Raw genomic sequence first — 18,284 nt, 5'->3', positions numbered from 1 at the left:
TCACTCACTTTTGTGTCTGAGTGATGTGAAAAACTTTAAAACCCCCACACAGGTCCTTTACCAAGCAGCACCAATCAGTCTTGCTGAATATTCTGTAAAATTCTGGATTTCTGAATTTTAGCTTTCTAATATTTCATTCTAAAATTCTGCATTTCTGAATTTTAATATTCTAATATTCTGTGAAATATAAGGATTTATCTAAATTTCACTTGTCGCTCTGCAACATCCCTGCCTCATTCCCTGCTTCCCTCAGATGTGCACAAGTTGTGTCTTTGCCAGCTGACTTAATTTTTAAGACTTGGTTTTCCCCTTCCAATTGAATGTGGAAAATGTGTAGGTATCAAAAGAAGCTCTTGTAGCTTTGTTAAGCTCATGGGTTATATCAATTTATAACCTTGCAGCCTTAAAATCATTCTGGATTTCTGCACAAGAGATTTTCCCTCTCTGAGGGAGCAGCAGATGGAGACAAGACTTTTTATTTAAAAAAAAAAAAAATTTATCATCTCCTGCATTGTTAGAACAGAATCTTTATTCCATCTCCTGGAATAAATTAAATTTATTTTAAAATCCACAATTTAAAATTAAAACTGTTTCTGCCTTTAAACAGAAAAAATGCACGAAGTCAGCTTCAAGGACAAGGAGAAGGAGCACCTGACACGACTCCAGGATGCAGAGGAGATGAAGGTAGCTTGGCACAGTGGAAATTTTGAGGGAATTTCTTGGTGAGATTGTTCATTGGGGTGGAATTTTGTCTTCCTGTTCACATGGCCAAAAATGACATTGATTCACCTCTGTGTTACACTAATTTTTAGCTGCTGGAGCTCTGCTGGAAGTCAATTTGCTCAGTAGTGAATGAGGCTGCTGGGGTTAATATCATTTAGGTACTTATAAATTTGATTTTAAAAGAGGCTGCTTCCCCAAAGTTCTGCTGGAATTCTGATTATCTCCTGGAAATAAGAATAAAATATGTAAACTCGTTTTCTGGCATTTTTCCTTTGGAATGCCAGGAAATGTTTGCAATAATGAGTTGTTCTGATGGGGTTGCACATTACCGACAAGGGAAAATGCAGTTTTACAAGGACAGTGATAGAGGTTTGTCAGCTGCAGAACTTTTCCCTCCATCACAAAAATTTTAAGTGATGAAAGCAGTTGTAAAGTGATTAAAGCAGCTGTGATTAAAGTGGTTGTACCTCACAGCTCTGAGGAAAAACGCAAAGTTTGTGTTAGCAGTCTAAAGACATAGATTGAGTTTTTCCTGTTGCTTGAGGCCTGTTTACTCATAGAATTTAAATTTAAATGCAATTTCAATAGCAGGGCTGTGGATAAACAATTCTCAGAGGTTTGGGTTTCGTTTCTGACACAGGTAGAGCTGTACAAGTATTTCTGGGTGAATAAACAGGGGAATTCACCAAGTATTTCTGGGTGAATAAACAGGGGAAATAAGAGAGAATTGGTGTAAAATCAGTGGATTTGAGGCCAAGCCCTGCGTTTTCATGGGGTACTTTTTGCAAGAAAATGAGTCAAAAGTGTTGTACAACTGTTACTAAAACGGAATTAAAAGGTTGGATGGGCAGGGACGGAGTTCAGTGATGCCAGAAGGAAACGGCAGGCAGGTTCCTGGATGGGTTTGGTGTTCCCCTCAGACCCAGAGGCTGGGTGAGGGGGAGCTGTGTGTCCCTGGGTGTTGATGGATTGGTTCCTGGATGGATTTGGTGTTCCCCTCAGAGCCAGAGGCTGGCTGAGGGGGAGCTGTGTGTCCCTGGGTGTTGATGGATTGGTTCCTGGATGGGTTTGGTGTTCCCCTCAGACCCAGAGGCTGGGTGAGGGGGAGCTGTGTGTCCCTGGGTGTTGCGGTGTGTTTTAAACTTTCAGGTCCCTTCCCCAGGTGTACCAATACCCTCTTCCCCTCCCCCCCTCGCCCCTTGCTGAGTGAGTCCTGTCAATCAGGCTTAACATCCCAGCAAGGCGTCGTGTGGTTGGTCGAGTTCAAAGGATGCCCCTCAGGCCTGGGGGTCATTGGTCTGTCTGGTGTCCCTCGTCCCTTGAGACCCCGTCCCTCCTGTCCGATTTTCGGCTGTTTGAAGGGCCTGGAAAGGCCCGGGGTGGCCTTGGGGCGTTTCAAAGGACGAGAAGAGGCTTCAGTTCTTTTCTCGGTCTCGGTGTTTATTAATTGTTTATCTAAAAGATTTTCTCTCGGCCCGACAGAGCTCTGCTCAGCAGCCAGCCATGAGCACACTCCCCTCCCTCCGGGCGGTCACCTATCTTTATACCCAAAGTTACGTGTACAATATTTATCATTTTTCCCCAATACCTTTCACCCTTATTGCCCGGTGCACTTTTAGTAATGACCAATCCCAAAGTGCCACCATCACCACAGAAGATGGAGGAGAAGAAGAAGAAGAAGAAGAAGGACAGGACACGCCCCAATTCCTCCATCTTACTTCTCTAAACCCCCCTGTACAGAAATCCTAAACCCTGTGTCTCACCCTCTAATTAACCAATCCCTTCACCATTCACCCCGGTGAAACCCTCCTGTCCTCATACAGGTGTCGTCTCCTGTGTAGGATCAAAGTCCAGCCACCAGACACTTCTGGAACATTCCAGGACTCCCGAGCCCCCCAAGGGTGCTCTCGGTGACACCTCAGTCCTGAGGTGCTGAGATCCCACACCCTCCCACCTGGTTGGTGGCTCACCTGTCCCCTCCCCTCTCCCTGAGCTTAAAAGGGGAATCAGGCCATGTGGTCTCCATTCTGTTGGAGCTGTTCCCAAGATTCAGACCTCTGTAACCATGGAATAAACCTCTGGATGTAACCCTCCAGCAGAATCCTCTCCTTTTTCTCTCTTCACCATCACCTGAAGCTTTCCTCCTGAGGTAAACAGAGTTCCTAACAAGCCTGGACTTGTTTAGTGCCCAGCTGCAACCACCAGCAAGCCAAAGGTGTCTCTGGGGTGATACACCACAGCAGCAGCGAGGGTCAGACTGGCCCAGGCACAATCCAACTGGTAATACTGGGATTGATATTCCAATACCTGGGCTGCTCTGATTCCCACCCTGTGTCTGCAGAAGGCGCTGGAGCAGCAGATGGAGAGCCACAGGGAAGCCCACCAGAAGCAGCTGTCCAGGCTGAGGGATGAGATCGAAGAGAAGCAGAAAATAATCGATGAAATCAGGGAGTGAGTTCACCCTCTGCACCCCTCCTCTGGCCTGGGATGCTTTGGGCTTCCTTTTCTTAGCTTTGATTGATGTTTCTTTGCAAGTTCTGCCCTTACACGCAGCACCCAACCCTGTAATTATTTTGCAGGGTGGATTACAGTGCCTAATTCTTTATTGGGGAGCTTTAACAAGGCCATAAAACCACAGGGAGTGTATAAAGAAGGGTGATGTTGCACCTGCAGGTCAGGAGGTGAGAGGAGCTTGGAGGAGAACAGGTTTTAAAGGATCATGGAATCATTTGGGTTGGAAAATCATTTAAGGTCATCGAGTTCAGCCACCACTGAAGGTTTTGAGATTCTCACAGCATCCAGTCCTGCCCCAGACCTTCTGAGAGGCTGGCTGACTCCAACAGCTCCCATTTTCACACATTTTTATATTTTTTCCTCACACACCAATGTTCTTATTTTTCTAAAATCTAGGCATTCTTTTATCATATTTATTCTGTATGGCCAAAGATCAATTGTAGGGAAATGAGGAAGCAAGGCAGAAAGATGCCAACAACAATTTGGGTCCTCCTCCGAGGCAAACAAACCAAACCACTGAATTTAGCCCTCCAATATTTTAAAATAACGTCCTCCAGGTTCTTTATGCTTCATTTCTTCCCAAGTTTTTCAGTAGAGAGTTACAGCTTTACTTTTCCTCTGCCCAGTCCCATTGTGTTTGTGGAGATTTTCCCTCCCTTCCTCCTGAGCTGGGCTGACTTTTCCTTTCTCATTTCCAGCATGAACCAGAAGCTGCAGCTGGAACAGGAGAAGCTGAGTGCTGATTATGATAAATTAAAAATCGAGGACCAGGAAAGAGAAATGAAACTGGAAAAGCTCATGTAAGTGCACAGTTTGGTATCCCTGAACCTCATTATGTTGAAAAATATGCTAGAGAGAGGGATTTCTGCTGGAATATTCACACTGAAAATATCATTTTAGTAGGAAAGTCAGCAGGAGCTACTAATAAATAATTACCCATTACTCTATTTTTATACCACAGGTTTTTTAATAGTGGCTTTGATAACTACCAAATAGAGATCATTAGAGCTCTGATTTTATAAAATATCCCAGCAAGTCTCAAATCTCTCATTCCTTGATACACAGCAAAACAAGCATGAAAGAAGTTGGGAATTTTTGGTGGGGTTTGTTGATTTTTTGGGGGCTTTAAATCAGATGTTTTGAGTAAAAAGCCTTTCCTGGAAATGAGAGAGAAAAATCCCATGTGTGGACACAAAGATGGAAGTGGTGACTCAGCCCTTGCAGGTGATAAAATTGGATATTTGGGGCAATCAAAAGCATAATTAGAGATGTGCAATTTGCTGCCACCTGCAGATGTGCAGCTCCAGGGGGATGCTGTTGATTCTCCTCAGTTTATTTGGATTGATTTGTGTTCCATGTTTTGATCTTTCCAGACTCCTTAATGATAAAAGGGAACAAGCAAGAGAAGACCTTAAAGGGCTGGAGGAAACAGTGGTAAGTCTTAATTACACTTTATTCAGCTTTTTCCCCTATATCTGTATACCCTGATACATATTTTAATTTTTGAGTAAACAGCTTTGAACTACCTAAATTAAAATTTAAAAAGGGTTATCAATTTAACAATTTATTTTGGAGAAATTGTTCTCTTCAGTTTGGTTTTGGGGCTGGCTGGGGTTTATTTTGTGCATTCAGAGTTATTCCTAGAGAGAAAATCCAGAGTTCTTTTCTCCTCTTACCAACTCAAATCCAAGGAGAACTTTTACACCAGAGCATCTACTATATCCTAGTAATTTGTGCTTTTTAAAAAATTATTGTTTTGTTGTTTTTATTCCAGGCAAGGGAGCTTCAGACTCTTCACAATCTGCGCAAGCTGTTTGTCCAGGATCTTACCACCCGTGTTAAAAAAGTAAAACTCTGCTCTTTTAAACCCAAATCTTCTCCTTTATGTGCAGTATTCTTGTGATTTGCTGGAAGCCTTTAGTGCATGCATTTACAAAATGGGATAATGTCTTTTTTAGTAGCAGTGAGAAACAAGATTAAAGCTGTTCTGATGTTTATCAGCTTTTATTTGGTCCTAATTAGATAAGGAAAATGGTGAGGGAAGTGAATTTATCCTGTGCAGTTCAGCTACAAAATTCTCAAAGATGATGAGCTTCAGAAATTATTTAGTATAACTTGATTTTCCTATTCAGGATTCCCTCATAATTGTTCAGTAAAAATAGTTTGGGTTTTTTTTTATGTAAGGGGAAATGCAATTCCTAAATATCAAACAAAGAGTTAAAATAATTTCTCTTAAATTTGGAGCTCTGTAAGATTTTTCTGCCTTTGGGGAGCCCAAATTTCCCAAAGAGCTGAGCTTCCCCTTGAGTTTGTGCCTGGCTTTGCTGAGTGCTGCAATTTTATGTGCAGAGTGTTGAACTGGATAGTGATGATGGAGGTGGAAGCGCTGCGCAGAAGCAGAAAATTTCCTTTCTTGAGAACAACCTGGAACAACTTACAAAGGTTCACAAACAGGTAAAGGCTCCTTTCCCTTCCTTTTTTCCCTTCCTTTTTTCCCTTCCTTTTTTCCCTCCTTTTTTTCCCTCCTTTTTTTCCCTCCTTTTTTTCCCTCCTTTTTTTCCCTCCTTTTTTTCCCTCCTTTTTTCCCCCTTTTTCCTCCTTTTTTTCCCTCCTTTTTTCCCCTCCTTTTTTCCCCTCCTTTTTTTCCCTTCCTTTTTTCCCTTCCTTTATTCCCTTCCTTTTTCCCTTCCTTTATTCCCTTCCTTTATTCCCTCCTTTATTCCCTCCTTTATTCCCTCCTTTATTCCCTCCTTTATTCCCTCCTTTATTCCTCCTTTTCCTTTTTCCCTCTTTTTTTCCCTCCTTTTTTCCCCTCTTTCCTCCTTCCTTTCTCTCCTTCCCTCCTCTGCCCTTTGCCCCCTTTCACTCCTATTCCTCCTGTCCTCCTTTCTCCTTTCCCTTCTTCCTCCTTTTCCTCCTTTCCTTCTGTCCCTTCATCAAAACTTGCACTTTTTGAATACTTGCAAGCGTAATTTTGGGAGGTAACCTGTGCTGTCTGAGGAAAAGGTGTCACTAAACTCCTTGGAATTAGGAGCTAGAGCTGCTCTTCCCGCTCTCTGTACTTCTAGGAACGTGGTAAATAAGAACATTTTTTTTTCCTGTGAAAATAGATCTGTTTTGGCACTAGGAAATACATAAAAATAGCTTGTTTTCTGGATGGATTGTGCATCCCCAATTTGACTCCTGGCCTGAAGCTGCCCAGAGGCACCTTGGAGGTGGTTGGAGTGGATTCAACCAGCAGAGTTTTCAATGAAAACAATAGAATTGGGGTTTTCTGGGCAGCTGAAGGGCTGGTGCCTCCCTGGGGTGCTGAGGTTGGTAATTTTTGGGCTTGTGCATTTGTGTGTCTTCCCTCCTTCGTGGAATTCCAGTTTCATGCAATCCCTGATGTGGAATTAAAGCCCATCAAGTCCCATTCCTGCCATGTCCCACACCTTCCACTATCCCAGGTTATTCCAGCCTGGCCTTGGACACTTCCAGGGATCCAGGGGCAGCCTCAGCTTCTCTGGGCACCCTGTGCCAGGGCCTGCCCACCCTCCCAGGAATAATTTCTCCCTAAAATCTCCTCTCCCACTATGCTGGAGCTGTGTGCCACCCTTCAGGTGCACACCACTAAGCACTAAAGCTGTTTTAATTTCTTTTTTGAGCAGTGGCATTACACTGTGCACTGCACTCTCTCAAAGCTCTGTTAGTGACCCACACTCCCAGATCTGCTTTTATTACTCCTGTGGAAGTGCCCAAAGAGCAGCAAGTGCTGGACTGTGACAAGTGTCTGCTAAGGTTTGGGGTTTTCAGATTCCCAGGGAACAGATGGTTTCAAGACCTACTTTCTAAATGTGGAAACTGGGACATGTTCAGAGTGGTTTTTCTTTTTACCATTTTGCCTTTTTTTTGCACTCGTTTCATGCATCTGCTGGGTTTCAAATGCGGATTTTTATAGCTCTCATTAGTGTGTATTTACTCAAAATCAACTTGGAATCCACATCTTGTAGGAAACTTGCAAAGAAAAGTGACATTGGACTTGATACCACCCTGCTTGAATTTTGTATCATAACTATTTCACACAACAAGGGTTCAGCACTTGCAGAAAAAGCACATTGTGACAATGTTTTTTTAGCTTATTTGTGTTTTTCTCCAGCACTAAGCCTGGCCCAGCAGGTGTAAATTGCTCTGATTGTTAAACAACGTGTGAATGTCAGGACATGCTGTTGCTTTGCTGCATTATTAATGTGGTTGTTAATCCATTTTTCTCTCCAGAAGAGGGAGAGTCACTCCTTTGGAGCAGGTTTCTGTTGACTTCCAGCAGTGGTGTAATCTGTTCAGTGGAAATTGGGCTGGATTTTTCTGCCCGTTTGCATCAGTTTTGTGTTTATTAAAAATCAATCCTCTCTTGGCTGTTGTGCATGAGAGGTCAGATGTGATTTGTATAATTGATACACCTCGCTCAGGTTCATGTTAGACTGAGGAAGTGCATAAATTCAAAGTTGCACATAATCATTATATTTGTAGTTATAGGCCTAAAAGTGATTTCTTAGTGAAGTTCCCAGTTTTCCAACATGGCTGAGTAGGGAACACACAGGTGAACACATCAGAGCCACTGGAAATGATGAATTTGGGGTGATCCCTGGTGATGTCTGTAAGACATATTCAGGCATTATTATTTTAAAATAATGAGGTGATCAAGGATTTGCACAATCCTGGAGATTTCTGTGCGCTGAGGAAATGTAGAGTTTCTGCTGCAGTTTTTGATATGTAGAGAATTTTTACATTAATTTCTAGAAGAAATCTATTTAATTTTACTATACCTGGCATGGAGAGCAACCAGTGGCATTTCCTCTCTCCTCATGAGGGGACTTTTCCCGCCATTTCTCTGAGGAGATTTTTATCACTTTCTTTTGATCTTGTGGGTCCATTCCAGCTCAGGACATTCTAAATTTCTCTTTAACCTAAGCTTTTCACAAGAATTTTTGGAATAAATCTGTTTAATTTTAGTACATGACATATGGAGAGCAACTGGTGACGTTTTGTCTCTGCTCATGAGGCGACTTTTCCCACCATTTTTCTGAGGAGATTTTTGCCACTTTCTTTTGATCTTATGGGTCCATTCCAGCTCAGGACATTCTAAATTTCTCTTTAACCTAAGATTTTTACATTAATTTCTAGAAGAAATCTATTTAATTTTAGTACATAACATATGGAGAGCAACTGGTGATGTTTTCTTTTTCCTTGTAAGGTGACTTTTCCCACCATTTCTCTGAGGAGATTTTTGCCACTTTCTTTTGACCTTGTAGGTCCATTCCGGCTCAGGACAATCTAAATTTCTCTTTAAACTAAGATTTTTACATCAATTTCTAGAAGAAATCTGTTTAATTTTACTACATCTGGCATGGAGAGCAACCAGTGGCATTTCCTCTCTCCTTGTGAGGGGACTTTTCCCACCATTTTTCTGAGGAGATTTTCACCACTTTCTTTAGACTTTGTGGGTCCATTCCACCTCAGGGCATTCTAAATTTCTCTTTAAAATAAGATTTTACATTAATTTCTAGAAGAAATTGGTTTAATTTTAGTACATGACACATGGAGAGCAACTGGTGACGTTTTGTCTCTCCTTGTGAGGCGACTTTTCCCGCCATTTCTCTGAGGAGATTTTTGCCAGTTTCTTTTGACCTTGTGGGTCCATGCCAGCTCAGGACAATCTACATTTCTCTTTAAACTAAGATTTTACATTAATTTCTAGAAGAAATCAGTTTAATTTTAGTACATGACACACAGAGAGCATGATGGCATTTTCTCTCTGTGTGAGGGGACTTTTCCCGCCATTTCTCTGAGGAGATTTTCGCCCCTTTCTTTGTACCTCCATTAATTTTGCGCCACTTTCCCCGCAGCTGGTACGTGATAATGCAGATCTTCGTTGCGAGCTTCCTAAGCTGGAGAAACGCCTTCGAGCTACGGCAGAGAGAGTTAAGGCCCTGGAGAGTGCACTGAAGGAGGCCAAGGAGAACGCCATGCGCGACCGCAAGCGCTACCAGCAGGAGGTGGATCGCATTAAGGAGGCCGTGAGAGCCAAAAACATGGCCCGGAGAGCACACTCTGCCCAAATTGGTGAGGACATGGAGCTAAAGGGGCTGCCCACGTGCTTCAGGCTCAGGCTGGTTGCTGGGGCTTGAGGGGAGGGAGTAGAACATAAAACATAGGGGCTGCTTCTCCTCTGCTGTGCAGGAATTTTCAAAGGCCTTGTATTTTCGTGGAATTTGCCCCACCTTGAGTTTAAAGAGGCTCTGCAGTTCCACTGGGTAAATAAAGGGCATAATGGGTCTTGTGTGCCCTTCTAGTGACCTGAAAACTTGTCTCCTTAAATTAGTCGCTCACTTTCTTCCTCCTCCTCCCCCTACATGCTCCCTCTCTGCTTTCATTCTTTCCTTGCCTTTCTGGACCTTGTCCATTTCTCTTTTTTCCCCCTGATTACTCCTCCATGTGATTTAATTCCAAAAAGTCTTCCTTTGTACTTCAGATATTGATATATCTCCAAGGCACAATGCAGTGCGTGCACACAACAGAGGAATGGGGCAATTCTTGGAATGATTTGTTGGGATTAAACAGGATAATGGTTTAGATGGAGATGACAATATTGGGGTATTAAATCCTGAGGGAGAATCACACAGCACAAAGTGTCACCTCCTGAATGCTTCCTCTTGTCGGGAGCCATCCAAGCTTTGTCTTGCCATCTTCTGGAGTGGTGTAAATTGGACATAAAAAGTGCCTCACTGCCCAGCAAGTCACTTCCCTCTGTTGTTGGACAGTCCAGAATCTTTGCAGATCCAATGCATGGGAAGGTGGAAGGGCTCTGCCAGCAGGAAAAGGGATCTGCCAGCAGGAAAATGGGTATATTTGTTGTTGGCCAAAGCAGGGAGTGCTATGTTCTGCACAGCTGGATCAGAAACCACTGAGTTGGGAAACAATTGGAGGAGAAGGGGAGGTGGGAAGCTAAAATGGGAAAGCTAACATGTCCTGTTTGGTCCCTCCTTGCCCTGTGCAGCCAAGCCCATCCGCCCTGGTCACTACCCAGCGTCTTCTCCGACGGCCGTCCACGCCATCCGAGGGGGAGGCATGTCCAACTCCAGCTACTACCACAACACCAAATAAACGAGAGGTAAGGCCAGAGGAACTCACTCACCTCTTCTCCCACTGATCACTCAGTTCCCTTATATTTCATCTTGCTTTTAGGAGGCTCACAGTAATTATTTTTCTATCTTTGGTAGTTGTTTGCTGATAATTACAATACTTGTTAATTGAGTGCCCGTTAAGAGGCTTTGCCAGCTGCTGAGGAGAGGTTTTATTTTAATGACTTGGCACTTCTGAGTTTTTAAAAAACTGCTCTGGTAAATCTGGACTGAAATTCACACATAGAGGTATGAAACTCATGTAGTTTCATACCTCAGAGGTTCCTTCTGCCAGCATCACCTTCTGCTTTCTGTGCCATGGATGTGTTCCTATGTTGGGATATTCCAGCCTGGGATAGGGGTAGAGCAGCTTTCAGTGGCAGCAAGAGACATCTCCAAATTTGAGTGTCACCATTTGGCACACTTGGAACTCTTAGTTCTCTTCATGAAAATTAAAAAAACCCTAAATATTTTACTTTAATTGCCAGGGCTTGAAAGTTTCTCCTAAGCAAAAGATGAGCAGCATATTCCCAGGAGTCTATTCCATGGACTCCATCCTGCCATTTCTTTCTTTAAATGCTCATTGGAGAGATTTTATAAATATTATATATATATTATAATATAAATAAATGCTTACTGGAGAGATTCCATATCTGAATTATTTTAGATGATCACTTTATGCCACAGAAATGCCAAGAGCTGGATGGCAGCGAGTGGCTGTGAAAAGCAGCCTGGGGACAGCAAACTTGTCCCTCCAAGTCTGGCTTTTTGCCTTCCTTGAGGATTAATTCTGTCTCACAACTCTCTTCATGGTCTGTGGTCTCCTTGAGGCATTCTTGGGTGTTTTTAGCTTTTTTTTGGGAGTGTTTCATGTCAGGCTTGCATACCAAGCATCCATCACGCCACACTCAAGCTGTTATTGTGCTGGGGGATTGTTCCTGCTCATTGTGTTTGCCATGAGCTTCCAGCAACAAATATTTCCTCTGTGGATAAATTAGGGCAAGGCCTTGCTGAGAGGTCTGAAATTGGCTTTTCCACCTCAGGAGTGAGGTGCCTCTGTCCATCTGCTTCATTGCATTCCCACCTCTGTGACCTGGCAAAGAGTGGGGTGCAGAGCCTTGTCAAAGATTTCTAAACATTTCTTCTAACAGCTGCTCTGAGGGGGAAAAAGCTGCCACCTGCCTCAAATAAATGCACCTTTAATTTACCAGCTGCAGCGAAATGAAGAGTCAGACTCAAACAGGCCACAGCTGTCAAGTGAATAACTATAGATTGATAAAAGGTATTCATAAAATAACCACACTTCAAACTAGGTGGGTTTGTAATAACAAGGCAGGATTGTGGAAGTCAAGAAAAAGCAATCAGGAGGCATAAAATACTCACCAGGTATTTCAGATTTTAGGTATTTTGGATTTAGCTGAGGTTTAGGTTTGAGGGCTGTGGAGATGAGCAGGTTCAGGCCATGTTGCAGAGGAGCACCAGGGAAAATGAGGCTGGAGAAAAAGAAGATGGAAGATCTCAGAGGAAACTGGATAAAGTTATGGGCTTGGGGTTTCTGGAAAAAAACTAGGAAAAATCTGAAAACCAAATGGCAGCCCTAGAGGTTGGAATGAAACCATTTCAACAGCGTGTTCTTGGTTTTTTGCTCACATCCAGAAATAAGTGTGGAAGGTGTAGTCCAGGAAGGCTGGGAAGTGATTGGAGAAGGTCAGTTCTCCTCAGTTTTGGTCCTTTGGTTAAGAATTTTATTGGCAAATTCCAACTATTTGGCTGCCAAAATTGGGAGTATCTGAGTAATCTGAATTCTGAGCTGGGATGGAAACCCAGGGGTCTGAGTAAGGGTGTTAGTAAAGGTGCTGCCAGTGTAGGGAGAATTTCATCCAGATTATTTCTGATTATTGTTGAGACATTCCTGGGCTCTGCAGAAAGTGATTTGGAATGGGGCAGATCTACCCAGCTGGCACCAGAACAAAACTCTCTTTTATAGTCATTTAACAGCAGAGATATAAAACTGAGGTTCCTATTTCAATATTTGCTGAGGAGAGATTTATCTTGTGTTCATTCATTATTCACCATAAAGATAAAAGACACTTAGTGCTGTTAGACTGGTCAGTGGTTATGATTGATTAACCCAGCAGATGGAAGAGAAAGAAATGTGGGTTTTAATAAAATGTGCTTGTATAATGTGCATATATAAAATTATAGAGTATATTTTTATAATATTATCATCATATTATATATAAAATACTTCAGGTGTTTCTGTAAACACTTATTTTATATATGTGTTTATATATCAGGAAAATATCTCTGTCAGAAGACAGAGAACAGAAGGATTGGTTTGAATTTGTATTTTTTCATCCTTTTGATTATATAATTTTCAAATTCTGCTGCTGTTACTTTCCCCCCTTATTACATGAGATAAACACACACCAGCTCTTCAGCACATCTAATGAGCCAAGAGAAAAATCCCATGAAAGGAACAGAAAACTAAAGGGGGGGTGAAAAATTAGACCTTTAGATGGTGTTTATGGGAAGTGGATTTGTTGAAAATTCTTAAAACTTGATAGAAGGCTCACACAGTGAGTATCAGTATGTAAACTTTGAGTGTGTATCTGTATGTAAACTTTGAGATAAGAAATGTTGACTTAGAAACACCATGGAATAAGGCAGGTATTATTGAGAGAAAAATTGAACTAGAAACAAGTTTCAAAGGATGGTTTTGTAAAAAAGATTAGATATTTTGGAGAAATAGAGCTATGAAAGATGTATTGTAGTAGGACTCAGGAGGGGTAATTTTAGATTGGCTTTAGGGCATTTACAGCATGGTGTGGTAAAAGCTGATAGGCCAAGAAACGTTTCTAGTGTATTGCAATTAGGAAATAGTTGGGTTTTGGATTGTGAGGGTGTGAACTGTAACACTTGTTGAGAATTTTCCACAAATCCATTTCCCACAGCGTTTGGGTGAGACATAATTCCAGGCTGCAGGTGGCAGAGAGTGAATCCCATCAGGAGAGCTGGCTCATTTTGTGAGACCCAACCTCCATCATTTTTTAACCACGACTGCAGATCTTTGCTTGCTGCCCACCCTGTATGGGCTCTCTACTTTCCAATCCCCCAAATCCACTAATTTCCCTTGCCTTTCTCTCTCTCTCCCTGGCAGGTCAGTTCCACTTAGCATGTTAAGGACTGTCATTAAGTCACATTAGTTTCTTTTTTGCCCCTCTCCGACCCGGCCCACGTCCTGTCCATCGTGCGCTTCCCACGGCGACGCCCCGCTGCAGGTACTCCGAGCTTCGTAGGATCTCCACGTGTGCAGAAGTGTCCAGCTCAGCTCCTCCAGATCCCTGTACGGCGTCTGGAACATCCCCACCTCAGCAAGGATGAGAGGGAGTCTGCCACTCCGAATTCCACGGCCCCTTGGGCGCTGCTTAGGTTGGGGCTTCTCCACTCAGAGCGATGATTTTTGTTATTTTTCTTTCCTCCGAGTCCTCCCGTTGGCATCGGTAATTCCCGACTTCTGGCATCAAGGAATTAATTATTCAATGACCAAGTGCCATCAAAGGCAGGTGATTGTGCTCTGTCATGACTGATTTCCTGTATAATATACATATTATTTTATATTTTTAGGGGATGAAAATGTGCTGCTATGTGGTTTAATTTTACTGCTTAACATTTTCAGAAGGAAATTTCCCCAAAGAACCATTTGTAATATCCTGATTTAAAGGAAAAAAAAAAATCTTTGGACTGTATAAAATAACCTTTATTGCAGTACCTGGTAAAGAACAAACGGGATGCAGAGAAATCTGTTAGTATAGACGTAGGATTTGAAGTTTGGTAGTTCCATGAATTTATCTGTGTGACCTGTTTGGAAATTAAGCTCCTATTCCCTTGTAGTTCTCCCTACAGTGGTGGGTTTTCCTGGAGTGGCATGGCTTAGCCACGCGTTTGTAAGAGTTGCTCCCTAGGAATTTTTGAAGGATTTCAGAATGCTGTGGAAATCTTGCCTTGGAAAAGCTGACAAGCATCTCCCCCCTCCCTCCCCCTTTCCCCAGACAAGCCCTGATCTGTTCTCACCGGAATTCAGATCCCGGAGGGAGCAGTCCCCTACCAGAACAAAGGAAAATAAAATCCCCCAAACCCTTCCTTAAAAAAAAAAAAAATCCTAAAGGAGGTGAGAGTTGTACACTCCAGCAGAACAAATCTGGGAATTTTTTTGCTGGGATGTGAGGAGCACGTTTCCACGGGAAGGGAATGTCTTTTTAATCCGCTGCATCCTCTCATCCTGTGGAAGGTCCAGAGGGAAGGAAAAGCAAATTTCCATCTTCCCAGCAAGGGGGCACTGGAATTGCTCTGGGAAGGTTCTGCTGGCAGGCAGAAGGTGCTGCTCCTCCTCCTCCTCCTCCTCCCCATCTCCTGGGGCAGGTGGGACTCCAGGAAGCCGGGATTCCAGGAAGCTGGAATTCCAGGAAGGCTCCAGCCGAGCGTAGCCCTCTGGTCTTCTTTTGCAGACGTTTGCTCTTCTTTCATTTCAGATTGATTGGGATTTTTTTTTTTTTTTTAAATTTCTGAACGTGTAGGTGTAGAACTCTTCAGTTCCGTAGAGCGTTTTGGAAGATTGTGAGTTGACTTTAGATATTTTTTTCTACTGAAATTAGGGTGTTGCAAAGTAAGTTGAACTTAATTTAACTGTTTTTTGGGTTTTGTTTGTTTTTTTTTTTTAATGTTGCACTATTTTGGGGAAGCATTTTGCTAAACATATTTAATGAAGTTGCAGATTTGCATGTATTTAATTTATTTTGTATTTTCCAAAGTTTTATATTTTCTTTCGTTACGTGCATGTGCACTGCCAGAAGAATGAACTGTGAACTTGCCATATGCAATCTTTAATAAAATCACTAACTCAGAACTACTCTGTGCTATCTTACCAGCTGGTCAGAGCTGAGCTTTCTACTAGGAATCAATAATCCTCTTGTTTTGGTTCTAGGAAAAGATCCCAAGCTTATTTGCTGTCGGAGATTTTTGTACTGTAGGCAAACCTTTTGTTGCGTCCCTCAGCGTTTGGAATTCCATTGTAAATGCACCATTCATGACCACACAAAGGTCTGGGTGGCTCAAGGCATCCCCAGGAATTTTTTGGGGATGGTTTCTGCCAGCTCCCTGCAGCTTGAGGGGGAAGTGAGCTTGGACATCCCTTCCTCGTGCTGGTGCTGATCAGCCAGTCAGTGCCACCAGCAGCAAAACCACGGAAGCTTCTCCAAGTTCCCTTCACACCAACGCTGCAGGAGAGCTTCCAGCAGCTCCCCAAAGATGCCTCAGGCTAAAACCCTCAGAATTAAACACCTGAGATAGCTAATAGTTGGAAATTGTGAATTCTCAGTTGAACGTGCTCTGCTTGTGTCAGTTTTTATTTCTGAAGCCTATTTTAATTAGGCAACTTCAGTTTGTACTGCGTGTTGTATATTCAATTTTTGTACCATTTCTAAGGCTTTCTCACATTTTATATCTGGAAAGGAAAACCACACATCTGCTCTGCAGAGGGCAGAACCTGTCTCTTGCTGTTTCCTGAACCCCATCTTCCTTTCTTTGCTCTTTGAGTGTTGTGTTCTATTTATTCCAGGCTCATTTTTAAAGTTGTGGTTTGTACAGCGCAAATGAAATTTCACATCTAAAAAATGTCATGCATGGGACAAATTGGGGTGGAAATACCATTCCCAAATGGAAAACGGATTTCAGATGGGACTAAAGTGCATATTGTTCTTTTTGCTAGTAATTGAAAAGTATTTCTGGCTCACTTGAGCTTCTCTTATTGATATGTTCAAATATCTTGTGTTTGTCCTTGAGTTCACGTTTCATCGACTTGTTTTCTGGAAAGCAAGGGAAGTTTTAAGCTTGGAAAGACCTTGGCTGATGCATTCTTAAGTTTTGTATTAAACTCAACAAGGGTGAGAGTTGGATTATCCTGAAGATACTGAGAACTTAAAAATAAGTCACCAAAAAAAATTTTGCTACAATTCCTGCCCACAGAGCCTTGAGTAGCTTTTCAAACTCACTTTATAAAGCCTAATGGACTAAGATGCACGTTGGTTTGAAATTAGCTTTTCAAACTCACTTTATAAAGCCTAATGGACTAAGATGCACGTTGGTTTGAAATCTTTATGAAGTATAGGATCATGGAATGGTTTGGTTGGAAGGGAATTTAAGGATCAGCTGATTCCACGCCCCTGCCATGGCAGGGACATTTCCACCATCCCAGGCTGCTCCAAGCCCATCCAACCTGGCCTTGGGCACTGCCAGGGATCCAGGGACAGCCACAGCTGCTTCCAAATATCCCATCCAACCCTGCCCTAAGGCTTGAAACTGAACAAAATCAAGAATTTTAATTTGAACGCACTTTTACTCGAAGAACAGTTTAAATAAACTTGATGAAGGTCCGACAGCAAAGGGCTCACCAGATTCCCCTCGCTGGAGGAGAAATACCTCACCTACCCACGACTGAAGTGCTCCTCCAGGGGGGAAAGGAGAGGGAGAGGGAAGGGCAGGATAATCTGAATCTCCCCTTGTTTGGCTGTGCCCGCAGGAGCCGCGCCATCCGCTGTGCGGGATGGAGCCGCGGGCCCAGCGGGGCACGCTGTGCATTTACCCCTGTCTGGTTTGTAAAGTGTGTAACGTGTACTGCAGATGTGTATTCTCTGGGCTCTATGTATCTTTACAGTAGTGTTCAATTTAGGAGAAAAAAAAAAAAAAAAAGAGAGAGAGAAAAACAAAACAAAAAAAAAAAAGGTAAATAAATGGTGGACACGTTTTGCTGGTAACAAGGGGAAATTTTTTTTTTTCTTTTTGCCATTGCATCAGATGATGCTGAACTGTATTAAAGTCTTGATAGCAAACCTGAACCCTCCTCCTCCTCCCCCCAGCCCGTGGAGAGAAGTCTTTTATCTTCGTGCTGAAGTTCTGTCGGAGATGGATGGATACACTGGCAGACTGCATGATGTATCATTCGAAATCCGTTACAGTGGAAAATAAAACTGAACTGAACTCTGCCGTGTGGGCCTGGTGTGACGCGGGACAGGGAGCACCGGCAGCTCCCGGTGACAGGGACGGCTGGGAATGTTTGGGGTGGGATATCAGGGCAAGGCTCTTCCCCAGAGCACTGCCCAGGGAATGGGCACATTCCCAACAGCTCCAGGAGCACTGGGACAGCACTCCAGGGATGCTCAGGGTGGGGTTTTGGGGTGTCTGTGCAGGGCCAGCAGCTGGATCCATGGTGCTGTGGGTCCCTTCCCACTCAGGGTATTCCCAGATTCCCACTCAGTGGAACTGTGGGATCTCAGCACTCAGGACTGAGGTGTCACCGAGAGCACCCTTGGGGGGCTCGGGAGTCCTGGAATGTTCCAGAAGTGTCTGGTGGCTGCACTTTGATCCCACACAGGAGACGACACCTGTATGAGGACAGGAGGGTTTCACCGGGGTGAATGGTGAAGGGATCAGTTAATTAGAGAGTGAAACACAGGGTTTAGGATTTCTGTACAGGGGGTTTAGAGAAGTAAGATGGAGGAATTGGGGCGTGTCCTGTCCTTCTTCTTCTTCTTCTTCTCCTCCATCTTCTGTGGTGATGGTGGCACTTTGGGATTGGTCATTACTGAAAGTGCACCGGGCAATAAGGGTGAAAGGTATTGGGGAAAAATGATAAATATTGTACACGTAACCATGGGTATAAAGATAGGTGACCGCCCGGAGGGCAGGGAGTGTGCTCATGGCTGGCTGCTGAGCAGAGCTCTGTCGGGCCCAGAGAAAATCTTTTAGATAAACAATTAATAAACACCGAGACCGAGAAAAGAACTGAAGCCTCTTCTCGTCCTTTGATACGCGGCTGCCCCAAGGCCACCC

General features: G+C 43.2%; 1 protein-coding gene across 1 annotated transcript in view; it reads left to right on the top strand.

Moving 5' to 3' along the window:
- Positions 1-17,432, top strand: part of KIF5C (kinesin family member 5C) — a 94,606-nt gene extending 77,174 nt beyond the window's left edge. Inside the window, exons 18-26 of the mRNA XM_064719146.1 lie at positions 608-684; positions 3,065-3,174; positions 3,936-4,037; positions 4,611-4,671; positions 5,012-5,083; positions 5,587-5,691; positions 9,123-9,339; positions 10,274-10,387; positions 13,558-17,432. Of these exons, the coding sequence (XP_064575216.1) occupies positions 608-684; positions 3,065-3,174; positions 3,936-4,037; positions 4,611-4,671; positions 5,012-5,083; positions 5,587-5,691; positions 9,123-9,339; positions 10,274-10,380 (851 nt within the window). The 3' untranslated portion in view covers positions 10,381-10,387; positions 13,558-17,432. The remainder of the gene's footprint in view (positions 1-607; positions 685-3,064; positions 3,175-3,935; positions 4,038-4,610; positions 4,672-5,011; positions 5,084-5,586; positions 5,692-9,122; positions 9,340-10,273; positions 10,388-13,557) is intronic.
- The last annotated feature ends 852 nt before the right edge of the window (positions 17,433-18,284 follow it).

The sequence above is a fragment of the Zonotrichia leucophrys genome, chromosome 7, assembly GCF_028769735.1.
Source record: "Zonotrichia leucophrys gambelii isolate GWCS_2022_RI chromosome 7, RI_Zleu_2.0, whole genome shotgun sequence".
NCBI lineage: Eukaryota > Metazoa > Chordata > Aves > Passeriformes > Passerellidae > Zonotrichia > Zonotrichia leucophrys.
The sequence above is the reverse complement of the archived record's forward strand: the minus strand, read 5'-3'. Positions and strand labels throughout refer to the sequence as shown.